The 17,304-nt window shown below is 42.8% G+C and overlaps 1 protein-coding gene across 1 annotated transcript in view; it reads right to left on the minus strand.

Moving 5' to 3' along the window:
• TMEM123 (transmembrane protein 123) overlaps positions 1-16,651 on the minus strand; it is a 48,705-nt gene extending 32,054 nt beyond the window's left edge. Inside the window, exons 1-2 of the mRNA XM_010334616.3 lie at positions 16,340-16,651; positions 12,698-12,754 (exon numbers count right to left, since the gene is read on the minus strand). Coding sequence (XP_010332918.1) covers positions 12,698-12,754; positions 16,340-16,442 — 160 coding nt within the window. The 5' untranslated portion in view covers positions 16,443-16,651. The remainder of the gene's footprint in view (positions 1-12,697; positions 12,755-16,339) is intronic.
• Between the last annotated feature and the right edge of the window lie 653 nt (positions 16,652-17,304).

The raw sequence follows: 17,304 nt of genomic DNA on the forward strand, positions 1-17,304 counted from the left end.
GAAATATCAGAGGCTTAGGTAGTAGAATTTTCTCTAAATATAAAAAAGAAGGTCAGATGGATTTTTGCAGCTCTGGTTTTGAGTCTAAATAACCATAGTATCCTATCAGAACTCCGACTTCGCCACTCCTGACCACTGTGTATTTAGATCACTTTTTTTTTTTTTTTTTTGAGACGGAGTTTCGCTCTTGTCACCCAGGCTGGAGTGCAATGGCGCGATCTCGGCTCACCGCAACCTCCACCTCCTGGGCTCAGGCAATTCTGCCTCAGCCTCCTGAGTAGCTGGGATTACAAGCACACACCACCATGCCCAGCTAATTTTTTGTATTTTTAGTAGAGACGGGGTTTCACTATGTTGACCAGGATGGTCTCGATCTCTTGACCTCGTGATCCACCCGCCTCGGCCTCCCAAAGTGCTGGGATTACAGGCTTGAGCCACCGTGCCCGGCCTTTTTTTTTTTTTTGAGATGGAGTCTCACTCTGTTGCCTGGCCTGGAGAGTAGTGGTGCAATCTCCGCTCACTGCAACCTCTGCCTCCCAGGTTTAACCGATTCTCTTGCCTCAGCCTCCCAAATAGCTGGGACTACAGGTATATGTCACCATGACAGGCTAATTTTTGTATTTTTTGTAGAGATGGGGTTTCACCATATTTGTCAGGCTGGTCTTGAACTCATGACCTCGTGATCCACCCACCTCATCCTCCCAAAGTACTGGGATTACAGGCATGAGCTGTAGGAAAAGATGGCTGGGGCAGACCTGTGTTACTTATAGTTAAATGACTACAAGCTTGCTTTGCTTTTTCCACACTGAGATTTATGTCACAGATCAAATATTGAATTAAGAAAACTCTAGCCGGCGCGACGGCTCAAGCCTGTAATCCCAGCACTTTGGGAGGCCAAGGCGGGTGGATCACAAGGTCAAGAGATCGAAACCATACTGGTCAACATGGTGAAACCCCGTCTCTAATAAAAATACAAAACATTAGCTGGGCATGGTGGCGCGTGCCTGTAATCCCAGCTACTCAGGAGCTTGAGGCAGGAGAATTGCCTGAACCCAGGAGGCAGAGGTTGCGGTGAGCCGAGATCGCGCCATTGCACTCCGGCCTGGGTAACAATAGCGAAACTCCATCTCAAAAAAAAAAAAAAGAAAAAGAAAACTCTAAACTGTGGTGCAGTAAAATAAAAGCAGAGACCAAGCGGTAACAGGAGGCCTACAGTAAAAACCATCTGAGAGCACTTTAAACCTCGGAACGCTGAGGTGTGATTGCAAAGCAGGAAAAACTGCTTTGGTCCCATATTTCTTCCCAACACAGGGTCTGCATGAGGGTCTCCTCAAGAGAGCTTATGCAAGAACTCTGGGAAGGAATGCAACCTCTGCTCACAAGACTGGTTGGTGGTGGTGATGGCGGGGGGCGGAGGGGGGGTCTTTGCAGATGGGAGCTTGAGGACAAGAAAGTCTTGCAGGGCAGAGACAACCAGAACGCCACAAGCTCTACCTATCTTCTCAGAATATGGAGTAAAAACCCCTTGATGCACTGTGTGTAGTCAGACCTTTTGGTGCCTTATCCACTATGTCTCTTTTGCAAATGCACCTGGATAGACAATGGATGGTAAAAACTCAGTGTCCTTGGCCGGGCGTGGTGGCTCAAGCCTGTAATCCCAGCACTTTGGGAGGCCGAGGTGGGTAGATCACGAGGTCAAGAGATCGAGACCATCCTGGTCAACATGGTGAAACCCCGTCTCTACTAAAAATACAAAAAATTAGCTGGGCATGGTGGCGCGTGCCTGTAATCCCAGCTACTCAGGAGGCTGAGGCAGGAGAATTGCTTGAACCCAGGAGGCGGAGGTTGCGGTGAGCTGAGATCACACCATTGCACTCCAGCCTGGGTAACAAGAGCGAAACTCCGTCTCAAAAAAAAATAAATAAATAAAAAAAATTAAAAAAAAAAAAAAAACCCTCAGTGTCCTTACTTAGCATTTCTTAGAAGAACCACATTTGCTACTGAATGCTGCAGACACACAGCTCTTCCCCTACCATCTTCCTTCTCAACCCCCTTTCCCCACAGCCGGAAAGGTTAATAAGATAATGCACCCAATAAAAGTGTGTGGAGCCCAGAGCTCAGTGCCAACACAGTTCACCCCATATGAGAGTGCACTGGACCCCTGGACCCACGCTGTTGAATTCTACTCATCTCTGCCTTATTTTTCTCACTCCCTCGCCAGGATATGGGGCACCTGCGTACAGGGTTGGGCTGGTTCCCAGCTGTGAGCCATCATGCTCTTAACAATAGTTAACATATACATAGCACTTACTATGTGCCAGGCACCGTTCTGAGCACTTTACCTACATTAACTCACTTAATCTTCATAACAACTTTAGGAAGCAGCAATAGAATGGAGCCGATGCACACAGCGCTTTTACAGCCGTATCACAATTCGTCTCCCTCTATCTTTTTTTTTTTCCTCTAAAGAGACGGGGTCTTGCTCTGTCTCCGAGCCTGGAGTAGATGTGGGTCCTCAAGGAAAACTGCTTTGAGCTAACTAGCAGACTTTCAAAGTGTTCATCCTGAAAGATTTTTAAAGCAAAACAAAAAGGTTAAAACCCTTAGTTGAAAGTTATCTAAGATCAATTTCTTTACCATAATTTTCCCTGCTTAAAGAGGTTGCTATGTAAGTTTTAGCTACTGTAAAGAAGTTAGAAAAATTACCTTTGACTTCAGAAAGCTTACAACCAAGTAAGATATGCAAAGATCTCTGATGTCCCTTTGTTGATACTGTTTAACAATGAGAGCAATTTACTTATTAGAATACAAAGATAGAGATTGAATAAACTCATGGTTTAATGTTTTTAAAGTTGCTTTTTCTCCCCACTTACTGATCAAAATCCACACTAGATATTCAGTTGATAAAAAGTTTTGTGTTTGGGTATTATATATCAGTTATTTCATCTTCTGTAGTTGGGATGTTGCCAACCCAAACTGAAGTTTTCTAACTATAAATATATTACTGTCTATTGCAAGAGCAAGCTCTGGAATTAAGTTGCAGTGTTTTCTGTTTTGCGTTTTTCTGCTGGTTCTCTTTTTCACAATCTAGTCTGTGGCTGGAACACACTATACATATCTTATCTTTATCCTCCATATCTAGCGAGTTCACTGACAAACACTGTTGTTCAAACACAGTTGGCTTTTGTTTAGTTTCTTAAACAATACATGCCTTTTAATATCAGATGGCACCATGCAATCCTACCATACTTAAATGAACTCAATCAGTCTTCAGTCTTGACTTGTTCCTTAAACTTTTTGTTGACTGGGTTTCACAAAAGAGGACCCAGGTCTCTGCTGAAGTAGTACATGCCTAAGAACTCTGAGGAACAAGGGGAGAAGGTAGAAGTGGGAAAGAAGGAACAGGGAGGGCATAAATTCTAAGGAAATGGAATTCAAATGTAAACATTCTGCCAGTTCATTTAGGAAGACAAAGAATATTTACTCTGAGATTCAGAAAAGAATATACATATCTTACAAAAATTAACACAATAATTTTCTGGCAAGACACACTTTCTCAAAAAGGATATAAACTTGCTGGGGGAAAAAATGAGATGACAATAAAAAAAAAGTGATTTAACCAGGCCATGCATGGAGTCTAGAGAGGTCTGAATTGTCCCTTCCTCATCCTTTCCTGGAGTGTGAGTCTATGGTTATTTACTATTAGCTAAGAAGAAAAAAACAAGAGTAGGTTAATTTTAAAGGTTTCCTTAGTTTAGGATGTTGGCATTTCAGATCTACCTTCAATTTTTTATCCTGAATACATTATTACATGTCACTACTGTAATATAATTTTAACCTATATTCGCCACAATTTTTAAAAAGTCATTTTATTTTACTTTTTTGAGATGGAGTCTCACTGAGTTACCCAGGCTGGAGTGCAGTGGCATAATCTCGGCTCACTGCAACCTCCACCTTCTGGGTTCAAGCAATTCTGCCTCAGGTTCCAGAGTAGATGGGATTACTGGTTCTGGTGACCACACCCGGCTAATGTTTTTGTATTTTTTAGTAGCTCCTTCTACTAAAAGTAGAGAGAGGGTTTTGCCATGTTGGCTAGGCTGGTCTCGAACTCCTGACCTCAGGTGATCCACCCACCTTGGTCTCCCAAAGTGCTTACACTTGGGATTACAGGTGTAAGCCAGTGAGCTCGGCCAAAAAAGAAAGTCATTTTAAAGAAGTTTTCCCCTAGATTAATTTATCCTGTAACAGAAATTAAATGGCCACCTGGACAATTACTTTATAAAGCTAACTGAAAAAGACATTCTGAAATCCTTGGGAAAAGATCCATCTCCAATTTAAAACATTTTCACTGTAGCTCACTTAGAACAGACTATTAAGTCTGACAAGTGCAGATGTTTCTGAAGAGAAAGAAAACTAGTAACTACTGGCCACTAACTCTGGCCAGGCAAACTCATTACCACTGACTGTGGCTATGGGGCTGGTAGAGTGAACATCTGCTCTTTTTTCCCTGCCCAGCTCCTGTTCCACTCTTTATTCAGGCAACCACCCTTCTCTCATCACCTGGGACTTGGAAGGACTATGAGTCGGTAGGCATTAGATTCAAACCAGGTCAATCAGCCTCTCCTAGGAGTATGAACTGTGAGTAGCATACACCAGGATGGACAAGAGTTAACACAGTCATTTTGACGGCAATCACCTCAGGACATCTGTTAATTCCCACCTCTGAAGTCCCTAGCCACACTAGATCTAGTTCAGTTTTCTTCAAGTTTTGTTGAATGTTGGACAGCAGGTGTTCAACAAGTCCTTGTTTATCTAAGTTAGTCACAGATGGTTTCTACTGCTTGCAACCAAACCATTTTTAAGACTATGAAATTTAAATCTAGGGTGATATCTACTTTCTTCCTGTTCTTTTCCTTCATAATCATGCTTACGGTTTCTCTTCAGTTTTGGTTTTTTTTTTTTTTTTTTTTTGAGACGGAGTTTCGCTCTTGTTACCCAGGCTGGAGTGCAATGGCACGATCTCGGCTCACCGCAACCTCTGCCTCCTGGGTTCAGGCAATTCTCCTGCCTCAGCCTCCTGAGTAGCTGGGATTACAGGCACATGCCACCATGCCCAGGTAATGTTTTTTTATTTTTAGTAGAGATGGGGTTTCACCATGTTGACCAGGATGGTCTCTATCTCTTGACCTCGTGATCCACCCGCCTCATCCTCCCAAAGTGCTGGCATTACAGGCTTGAGCCACCGCACCCGGCCAGTTTTTTTTTTTTTCTTTACAACAGAATGCACTTTTCAACTTGTGTCAGCAGAAACATTACATGAAACTACTGAAACACAAGTTTTGGCATACAGAATAAAGTGTCTAAAAATAAAGTTTCCTCTTTGAAAAGATCTTTGGCACTCTGTGAACCTTTCACTCTTGCCTTGAGACAACATTTCCTCACAATTAACAAACATAAGAGCATGAATGCCCGTGTGTGAGTGCTGTAATGTGACTCTACTTACACCAAACCAAGAAGACTATTTTCAGCGCAAAAGTTAACTCCTGACAATCACAGCATTCTACCAAGCAAATGTGTGACATTTTATACATAGCATCTTTTACTGAAAACTACTATAGGCATTCAGATGCAGCCAGACTCACTGCAATAAAATCTAAACTCCCTGAGGGACTTCAGCAACGCTGTGCCACCATTACTAAAGCCTCACAACATCCCTTTCCTGTGTCACTTTTATTACCCTCCTTTATGTCAGCAGGACCACAGATGCTCCCACCTTACCAACAGCCACAGGGCCTGAACAGCCTGAGCATCTCCAGCAGCAGCCTGTGAGATGGGAGCACCACAGAGCAGGAAGACTGGCTGCAAGTATAGCCCTGGGTGGAGGCAGAGGCCTCTCTGATTTTCTGAATTGCTCTGTCCATTCATTTCCCCATGCTACCTCCCCCAGCCAGCATTAATGCCTTTTCTGGAGGGGTTTTATCTTTACGGAAACAAAGAGGCAAAGAACAGAGTTGCCCAGGAACAGAGAAGACAATTGTGGCAACTCTCCCCTGTTCTGTTAAGTGAGAAGACCAGAATGCAGGTGGTGATTTGTTTTGACCAAGGGACTCTATCTCACATCTAAGGCTAGGATAGCAAGCAAAAAAACCTCAAAAACTAGTTTACTCCTCCCATAGCATTCACACATCCTTTACGGTTTCAACAAAAACAGCATTGGGTGCTGGGGAGGTAATGGTGAGTATAGTCAGCCTTCCCCCTAAAGCAGCTAACTTTCTAGTTGGGGTGGCAGAGTGAGATAAGCATCACATTATATTACTGTAAACCAGTATACTATACGGTGCTCTGAAGGCAGGTTATAGGCCTAGAGGTCTAGGATTGTCCACTCAAAGACCCCATCCAAAGGTCACCAATTTCAAAGAACAAAGGCAGAAAATCTACAGAGAAAGGAAGAAACCAGTGTAAAAAGGCTGAAATCTCCAAAAACCAGAAGGCCTTTTCTCCTCCAAGGGATCACAACTCCTTACTAGCAAGGGAACAAAACTGGATGGAAAATGAGTTTGACAAATACACAGAAGCAGGCTTCAGAAGGTGGGTAATAACAAACTTCTCCCAACTAAAGAAGCATGTTCTAACCCAAGCTAAAAACGTTGAAAAAAGGATAGAGGAAATGCTAACTAGAATAACCAGCATACAGAAGAACATAAACGACTTGATGGAGCTGAAAAACACAGCACAAGATCTTCACAAAGCATACACAAGTTTCAATAGCTGAATCGATCAAGCAGAAGAAAGGAATCAGATTGAAGATCAACTCAAGTGAAATAAAACAAGAAGGCAAGATTAGAGAAAAAAAGAGTGAAAAGAAATGAACAAAGCCTCCAAGAAATATGGGATTATGTGAAAAGGCCTAATGTACGTTTGATAGGTGTACCTGAATGTGACGGAGAGAATGAATCCAAGCTGGAAAACACTCTTCAGGGTATTATCCAAGAGAACTTCCCCAATCTAGCAACGCAGGCCAACATTCAAATTCAGGAAATACAGAGAACACCATAAATATATATTCCCCGAGAAGAGCAAACCTAACAAACGTAATCATCAGATTCACCAGGATTGAAATGAAGGAAAAAATGCTAAGGGCAGCCAGAAAGAAAGGTCGGGTTACCCACAAAGGGAAGCCCATCAGACTCACAGTGGACCTCTCAGCAGAAATCCTACAAGCCAGAATGGAGTTGGGGCCAATATTCAACACCCTTGAAGAAAAGAATTTTCAACACAGAATTTCATATCCAGCCAAACTAAGCTTCATAAGCGAAGGAGAAATAAAATCCTGTATGGACAAGCAACTGCTGAGAGGTTTTGTCACCACTAGGCCTGCCTTACAAGAGCTCCTGAAGGAAGCACTAAACATGGAAAGCAACAACCAGTACCAGCCGCCACTGCAAAAACATACCAAATTATAAAGACCATCAACACTATGAAGAAACTGCATCAACTAACAGGCAAAACAACCAGCTAGCATCAAAATGGCATAATCAAATTCACACATAACAATTTTTTTTTTTTTTTTTTTTTTGAGACAGAGTTTCGCTCTTGTTACCCAGGCTGGAGTGCAATGGCGCGATCTCGGCTCACCGCAACCTCCGCCTCCTGGGTTCAGGCAATTCTCCTGCCTCAGCCTCCCGAGTAGCTGGGATTACAGGCACGTGCCACTATGCCCAGCTAATTTTTTGTATTTTTAGTAGAGACGGGGTTTCACTATGTTGACCAGGATGGTCTCGATCTCTCGACCTCGTGATCCACCCGCCTCGGCCTCCCAAAGTGCTGGGATTACAGGCTTGAGCCACCGCGCCCGGCCGTCACACATAACAATATTAACCTTAAGTGTAAATGGGCTAAATGCCCCAATCAAAAGACAGAGACTGGCAAATTGGATAAAGAGTCAAGATTCATCAATGTGCTGTATTCAGGAAACCCATATCACGTGCAAAGACACACATAAGCTCAAAATAAGGAGATGGAGGAATATATACTGAGCAAATGGAGAGCAAAAATAGCAAGGGTTGTAATCCTAGTCTCTGATAAAACAGACTTTAAACCAACAAAGATCAAAAGATAAAGAAGGGCACTACATAATGGTAAAGGGATCACAACAAGAAGAGCCAACTATCCTAAATATATATGCACCCAATACAGGAGCAACCAGATCATAAAGCAAGTTCTTAATAACCTGCAAAGAGACCTAGACTCCCACACAATAATAGTGGGAGACTTTAACACCCCATTGTCAATATTAGATCACAGAGACAGAGAATTAACAAGGATATCCAGGACTTGAACTCAGATCTGGACCAAGTGGACCTAATAGACATCTACAGAACTCTTCACCCCAAACCCACAGAATATACATTCTTCTCAGCATATCACACTTATTCTAAAATTGACCAAATAACTGGAGGTAAAACATTCCTCAGCAAATGCAAAAAAATGGAAATCATAACCAATAGTCTCTCAGACCACAGTGCAATCAAATTAGAACTCAGGATTAAGAAACTCACTCAAAATCACATGACTACATAGAAACTGAACAACTTGCTCCAGAATGACTACTGGATAAATGACGAAATGAAGGCAGAAATAAATATGTTCTTCAAAACCAGTGAGAACGAAGACAACGTACCAGAATCTCTGGGACACATTTAAAACAGTGTCTAGAGGGAAATTTATAGCACTAAATGCCCACAAGAGAAATGAGAAAATACCTAAAATCAACACTCTAACATCACAATTAAAAGAACTAGAGGAGCAAGATCAAACAAACTCAAAAGCTAGCAGAAGACAAGAAATAACTAAGATCAGAGCAGAGCTGAAGGAGACAGACACACAAACACACACAAAAAAAACCCTTCAAAAAAAAATCAGCAAATCCAGGAGCTCATTTTTTAAAAATATCACCAAAATAGATAAACGGCTGCTAGACAAAGAAGAAAAGAAAGAACAATCAAATAGATGCAATAAAAAACAGTTAACGGGGGTATCATCCCTGATCCCACAGAAATACAATGTACCATCAGAGGTTATATTATTACAAACACCTCTATGCAGATAAACCAGTAAATCCAGAAGAAATGGATAAATTCCTGGACACTTACACTCTCCAAAGACTAAAACAGGAAGAAGTGGAATCCCTGAATAGACCAATAACAAGGTCTGAAACTGAGGCAGCAATTAACAGCATACCAACCGGGCCAGGTGCGGTGGCTCACACCTGTAATCCTAGCACTTTGAGAGGCCGAGGCTGGTGGATCACGAGGTCAGGAGATCAAGACCATCCTGGTCAACATGGTGAAACCTCGTCTCTACTAAAAATACAAAAAATTAGCTGGGCACGGTGGCATGTGCCTGTAATCCCAGCTACTCAGGAGGCTGAGGCAGGAGAATTGCCTGAACCCAGGAGGCGGAGGTTGCGGTGAGCCGAGATCGCGCCATTGCACTCCAGCCTGGGTAACAAGAGCGAAACTCCGTCTAAAAAAAAAAAAAAGAAGATAAACTGCTTTGGAAAGGAGTTGGTGCAAATTATGTCCAAGAAAAGAGCTTCAGATTAGATGATGGTAACCCAGCCCTCTCAGATCTCTCTTTCTTGGGAAGCATCAAAGCCAGGTGATCAAGGAGACAGCTGTATCCCGAATGATACTGAGCTGCTGTTCTAGTTACTGATGAGATCTACACTCCATTCTAGACCATGTCACATTTCCTTACATCCTTGCCCAAACCCATTATGAAAAATAATCTGGGTATGTGCCTTTCTTGCACTATAAAGAGTAAATTAATCCATCCACAAAATCTAAAATAAAATACTCTGACTACAAATGAAGTAAAGGTAGATTATTTTCTCTATAAGCTGAAAGTGTGTCTAACAAGTCCCTGCAGACAAGAATGTCAAAAGTGTAGCCGTCCTCAAATTATGATTAGGGGACATAAAAAAGTAGAACTGTGAGGCTGGGCGCGGTGGCTCAAGCCTGTAATCCCAGCACTTTGGGAGGCCGAGGCAGGTGGATCACGAGGTCGAGAGATCGAGACCATCCTGGTCAACATGGTGAAACCCCATCTCTAATAAAAATACAAAAAATTAGCTGGGCATGGTGGCACGTGCCTGTAATCCCAGCTACTCAGGAGGCTGAGGCAGGAGAATTGCCTGAACCCAGGAGGCGGAGGTTGCAGTGAGCCGAGATTGTGCCATTGCACTCCAGCCTGGGTAACAAGAGCGAAACTCTGTATCAAAAAAAAAAAAAAGTAGAACTGTTACATATAATTCAGTGGTATATTGGAAAGCAACAACCATTCCTGTTGTTTGACTTCAAGTACCTATATTACTGTATAAACTGAAAAACAACTATAATAATGGACAGGATTGGAGCACAAACCAGTACGTATCTGCAAAATGTATATAACAGTGTTTTGATAAGGAAAGTCAGCAATTACAAAATATGTATTTCATTCCACAATTCAGTTCAACCAATTGAAAATACACATATTCTGCATACCTACTATGCACCAGGCATAGAGTGAGATGTTAGAATGAATAAATCATAGATTTCACTCCCAAGGACTTAGAGACCAAAACAAACGAGAAAAAAAGTCTCCGAAATTCCAACATGGTGAGTCCTATTAAAGTGACAGGCATCCAGAGTTCTAAGTAGTATTGCAGGCAGTCCCCGCTTTTTCCAACAGTACATTCCTGGAATACATAATGGAATTTGACAAAGATGCTATATTCCTAGTGAGATGGCCCCACAGAAACTGCTCTAAATAAACAGCACCAAACAAACTGGTAAACCATATCTTTAAACAAACAATGCTTCAACAATGAAAGGGTCTATGTTACTAAAAAGTTAAGCATCCATCCTATAAAAATACACAAACAACATGTTTCAAAAGTGTTTTCAGGATTCAAAGAGGAATACAACAGTTATGAGAATTATAACTCACTGGCCAAAAACATTTTTAAATGGTTGTATTATCTGGTTTCCTTCTAGAAAAATTTGAGGCAATGCTTTTCTTTTTTCTCAAAAAATTTCCCTGTTCTAGAAGGGGCATCCAAAATCATCTCACTGACTCTAGAGCTGCCCTGAGTACTGAGTTGATTTTTAATAATCATTCACAGTGAAAAGCATTTTTTAAAAGTAAGACCACACCACCATTTCAGAAAGTGTGATAAATGGATATAGGTTTTAGAATACAATTAAATTTCAAATCCTCAATGTGACACTTAGTGTCACGTGATCTTGACCATTTCCTAACCACTCTAAGTTTCAATTTCCCCACCTGTAAAACAGAAACAACACCTACCTCACCACTGTTAGATTAGTAAATGTATGAGGAGTAGCTTATAAGTTGTGGGCATTCAATAAATGTTGTCTACATTAATATTACTGTCTTTTTATTATTACATTTCTTCTATCTCCTTCGTTTATCCAAGGTTAAAAGTTCAGTAGTCCTGAATTAGATTCAACAAAGGACAAAAGGAAAAGGTATTTAATAATGTAATAAAATATTTTTTAACTAAGACCCTCTCACAACTACCCAGTGACAACTACTATTAACATTTTAGAGTAATCCATCTAGCCTTTTTTCCTCTCAATGAAAATGTTTTCTGTAGAATTACTAAAACTAGAATAAAAGTATGTTCCAACTATGTGCCACCAGAATACCAGTCAAAAAGGCAGAGAAAATGAAAGAACAGCAGTAAACTGAGAACATAAACTAAGTGAAACACTGGAATGCTCCACAGGAATAAAAACTCCAGCAAGTTGCATAGCAATGTGAATGTACTTAATGCCACTCAGCTTTACACTTAAAAAAATGGTTAATTATACATTTTATGTCATGTATATTTTGCCTCAAAATAAAGAAAAACTCCTAGAAGTCAGGGCTTGGTCCATTTTGTATTCTTAGAACTTAGAATGTACCAGCTCATTATACTGAATAACTATTCCCTGAATAAAAGTAAACAAGTTAATGATAGCGATAGGTTAGTGATAGGATACAATTTCTAGTTTCCAACTTAGTCAACTATGAAGAATATGGGTAGTGAGGAGATAACCTAAAAATTGTTTACAAGAAACATACCTTGATGATTTACTACTGATACTGACGACATCAGCTTAGCCCCTATATCGTTCCATGCTAGTGAACTCAGATGCCCAAGGCTTTGTACCAAACTAAAACCACAGGTTAAGGGCCTCACCAATTGTTTGAGTTGAAGTTTGCCTAATGGGTGAAATGTAAATAGGGTCACCTTAGAGTCAGCAGAGGTATATTAAGGCCACGGCTGACTAGCTTCATGTGACTTGTTTCATCAGCAAGACCTGCATACTTCTGTACTGGCATTTCATATCTACAGGAAACTACAAAACCCTCACATCTAAAAAAGTACTTCAAAAATTCCTAACATGAAATTCTGATATGCTTTTTTAGAATTTATTCACATCTTGACAAGACTGAGAAAGATTAATCCAGTGAACTATCACTTACTGATACCTACTATGGAACATTAGGGCAGGTTATTGGGATTCACGGGTAACTCAGGGTTAAGACAGGTCAATGTACAGCTTACATCTACTTCCCTGGCTGTTATTACTTCACGTACCCTAGACAAATGAAAATCTGTTTTTTTTTTTAATCTTTTAAAACTCACCTGTTGAGTTAGCACTAGAGTTGTGTGGAGGCACAGAACTCTCTATGTTTGCAGATGCTGTAAAAAGAAAGAAACATCCTGTTATGAAAGAACATTTAAGAATACTGGCAATGTGGTTTTCTGCCTAAGGGGAGGCAGGGGAGTGGTGTGGGGGAAGGTGGATTATTCCACAGTAAGTTCTACTTTTGCCCCTGTTGTTATGAAACATACCTTGAAGCTCTCAGTAAAACAAACTGTATAATCGGGTTTTTCAAGATAAAAAACATCTAGCTTACGTAACACTTACATAGTACTTACTATGTACCAGCCACTGAATGCAATAGCTTTGCCAAAATTCATTCACCCACATAAAGACAGAACAGTTGGGGACCATTTCAGGAGAGGACTTTGAACTCATAGGCATCTCTAGGTCTCGCACCACCAGCACCCTAATTTCACACCATGGAGGGATAAACAGGATTTTCTCATCTAACTGCAAGCCTTCTCAGTACCATTTTAATTTTTAAACTAGTACCTTTAGATTTGGAAAAAACGTAAGAGATTTCTATATCCCAATTAAGCAACTTTCCAGAGTGGTTTATTCATTTTGAGTCTTTGTGTAATGAAGATTAAATATGCATACCACAAACAAAGACAGAAAGTACATTACTGGGTCCTTTTCACAAAGATGAACTCTCCCCCACTTAAAAATCCTCAAAGTACAAAGAAAAGCAATAACTTGGAAGGATTTATCTTTCCTTCTTGGGCAAATTTCTTTCTTGTGAAAATTTCTTCTTCTTGATGGGACTACCATCTGTTTATCACAAAAGGATACAGCGTAAGATTAACTTGAAAAAAGATCAAGGTCAATAGACTACATAGATGTATTCAGCAGCAGGAATCAAATAACTGCCAACATCATTAGATGCTTATCACAAGCCAGGGTTATGTGCACTAGCTATCTAACCCTCCCAACAGTTCTTAGGAGTATTGTTTTGCAGACAAGAACTGAGGCCCAGAGAAGGCCACCCAGATACAAAGTGGCAGAGTCTGAAACTGGAACAGGCTGTTTGGTTCCTAAGCCTGCAGATATGAGTGCCAAAATGGAACTACTGATTTTATACTATAAACCTGCTCCTCCACGCAGCCCTCCCAATTGTTGCCTTACCAGCTCCTCAACCCCAAAATGAAGAAGTCATCCTTTGATTCTTTTCTCTTTCTCATCCCACCCTCCAATCCATCAGCAAGTGATTAGTCCCACCCACTCCAACAGATCTAGAATCTACCCTTTTATCTCCATTGCCACTCACCATCATCTTTTGCCTGCACTAACACAAAAGCCTGTTTTTGTGACCCTGCTATTGTCACTTATGCAACGATTTCTTAATTTCTTGACAACTTATTTGAAATCTCGAATACAGCAATTTTTAAGCCACCTTAATCCTTGCACTTTTCAGGTACAAGAGTCAAAAGGTTCCTTCTTTCCACTAAGGTTGTTCAAACTGGGTTTCTGTCACTTGCTACTAAGAGTAATGACTAATAGCCTCCCCTCCCATCCTGTTAACATTGTTCTTTGGACTACTACAATAAATCCTGTTTGCTGATTTGCAAACTTGTTCATAGTCTCCCTCCTCCTCCAACTGATGGTATTTATAAAGCTATGCAGCAGACTGTGAAGAATATTTTAAAAGTAGAATTTCAATAATGCTTTTCTCTTCTCCCACAATATTCTAGGCAATGGTAGTACTGTGGAATAAAAAGCATTATCTACTTTAAGAGCCATCATCACCTAATGTGGCTTAGTGGTGAAATGGTTAATTGAAAATTTGGATTCTGACCTGAAACCAAACAGGTATTAATTGTTTCACTTTCCATAAATTAGTTTACTTATCTGTAAAATGGGGATAATAACTGCAAAGATCCAATGGGATGATTTAGAGAACGAAATTAGCATTGCGTGAGGTGTACAGAAAATGTTCCCAGTAAAAATCAGCCATATGAGTTTTAGTATGTTAAAAATCACTACACTTCGTAAGGGCATTTTATACAGATTACACTATATCTGAAGACTAGGATAACAGTTCCTTGCTTTTTTGAGAAATATTCTGTCATACCTTCTTTTAGTCTAGTTGCAAGGTGACATTATTCTGTAAAAACAGATTCCACCTCAGGTTGGTTATACTAGTTCATGAACTCAGGGCTCTCCTACTGCAGAGCATTTTAAGTTTTCCAAATGGTACTAACCTCTAGTAAGACATTAAGTAATAAACAGAACAGCGAGTGTTAAAATAGGGCAAAAGAAAATCGGTGTTAGGAGGGCAAAAGAAAAAAGCATGGTCACTCACAGTTTCTCTGATCAATGGAGAAACAATAAGGTTTATTTTCACAAACATAGCAACAAATTTTAAACAATGAAGACTTCACGTCATGAAATAAGTTGTCTAAAATTAGCACTAAGATCCTCGATGGACATGATTTTACCATTTTCTGAAATGATCTCAAAATTAGGTCTGGGAAGCCAGTTTGTCTCATGCACAATTAAGCAAGCAAACAAACAAAAACTTCAACAAAACAAAGAAAAATTAATTCACCCAGATTATTCCAGCAAAAGCAAGTGATGTGCCTGAACCTTCCGGATTTACAGCTGCCTTTTCTCTTGCTGAATAAAACGAACCTAAGGCTAAATATACAGTGGATGGATAGAATTTAAAAGCATGAAAACCTTAGGTCACCTCAAGTTAACTTTTCCTAGTTTACTGACCACTACCCGAGGGACCTGACTTAACAGTTGACCAAGGAAAACAGAAGTTACACAGCAAATCCCAGCTTCCTGGTTTCATCCTAAAAGGGCTTTTTAAAGTCTCCAACGGGCCAAGGGCCTAAAAGGAAACAAATTCTGCCCTACACAGAAGAGCAATGCCAACATCATCCTGTGACCACCTTACTAGCGACGTGGTGGGCCCCTTGCAACCGTGCCGCTGTGCCCTTAACGCTGCGCAGCGGACGCGCGCCACGGCCGGGTGTTCATTGCACACGAGGCGCGCAAAGCGCTCCACCATGGGGGCGGCCGCGTCAACTGCCGCGAGGGCGGGTCGCGCTCCCTAAAAGCTCCCAGCTAGCTTCAAGAGCCCCAAGGTCTAACTTCGAGCGTCACGGGGACCTTAAGACCGTAAGTCATCTAGATAATATTGCACAATCTTAGACGTTAAAATGCCGGGTAGACGCCTGAAACGCTCCCCAACTAACTGGGAGACGCTTCCGCGGGCCTCGGTAGACATATTTCTCAACTCAGCTAATCCTGTTTACAAACGGAAGCCTTAGATAAACTCTAACCCCGGTAAACATTAACTTCGGGGAAAGGCTGTAAAAACCAACTTGCGATAACTCAACAGGTTATTCGCAACCGTTCCGGCCTGCGACCGCCGCTTCCAGAAAGCGAGAGGGAAGGCGCCCGGGAATTTCCTCAGCAGGCGGCCCCGGAGCCAGCGGGAGACCGGCCCAAGTCTCAGTTTCTCCCCAGCCCGCCCAGTCACCTCCGGGTCCCCTCCGTGTGTTCGGCCGGAGACACACAAACTTTCCGTACCAGAGCCCAACTTGGGAACCCAAGCCTCGGCAGCGCGCTGCCTCCCAGGAAGGGGGCGAGCGACCCCCGCAGCTACTTACCCGCCGAGGCTGCGCTGTACTCCGGGGCGGCCCCCAGCAGCGCCAGCACCTGCAGCGTCCCCAGGAGCAGCGCGGCCCAGGCACCTCGCGCGCCGAGTCCCATTGTTCCAAGGGCAGGATGCGGCGGCCTCGTGGGTTCCCAGCTGAGGAGGCAGCAGCGAGAGCGGCCCCTCTGCGCAGCCGGCGCCGGCCCCGCGTCCCCTCAGGCGGCGCACGTCTCCCCTCCCGCCGCTTGCCCCCCAATGACCAAATAGGGCGCAGGAGCTGGGCCTGGAGGGGGCGTCGCGTGCGCAGCGGGAGCGGCGAGGCCGGGCGGGGCGGCGCGGGGGCGGGCTCGGGGTTCTGGGCGTGGCAACGCGGCTCCCGGCCTCCCTCGCAGGCGCGCGACTGGGAACCCCAGAAACCGCTTCCTTTCTTTTCAGAAATGGCAGTTCTGTTGTCCTGGATGAAGGCGAGCGCCGCAGCCTCTCCGAATGCTGAGCACGCGGGCTTCGCAGTGCCCGAAAGGAAGTCTTTGAAGAGTAGTTTTGCCGGCAGGGAGGTTACAGGGGTGCGTGCGGCTCAGAGTGGGAGGGTGCAGCTGCAGGGCGGGGGCGGCAGCAGGGGGAGGTCCTGGAGACGAACTTGGGATGCGATTCACTGTTAAGGAGTCCTGGGCGGTTGGAGCTTCCCCCTTGTGTGACCCAGCCTAAGGGGGAAGTGGAGAAAAAGAGCTCGACAGATTTGTTGCTTAAATTCAAACGTAAAACACCCACACGCTCCTTATCCCAGTTGTACCTCATCTTCTCCACGGGTTCCTTGTTATCTCTGGATAAGACAAGAGATTAGTGTAGTGGGCGGGTGGGGCGCGCGCGGGAGTTGGTAGCAACTAGCGCCGAAATACGGTAGAGCCACGGCGAGCGGGGGCTGCATTAACCTAATCAGCCCCTTCTGTCCTTGGGCCCCGCTGTCCCACTTCGGATGAA

The sequence above is a fragment of the Saimiri boliviensis genome, chromosome 6 (genome assembly GCF_048565385.1).
Source record: "Saimiri boliviensis isolate mSaiBol1 chromosome 6, mSaiBol1.pri, whole genome shotgun sequence".
Classification (NCBI taxonomy): domain Eukaryota; kingdom Metazoa; phylum Chordata; class Mammalia; order Primates; family Cebidae; genus Saimiri; species Saimiri boliviensis.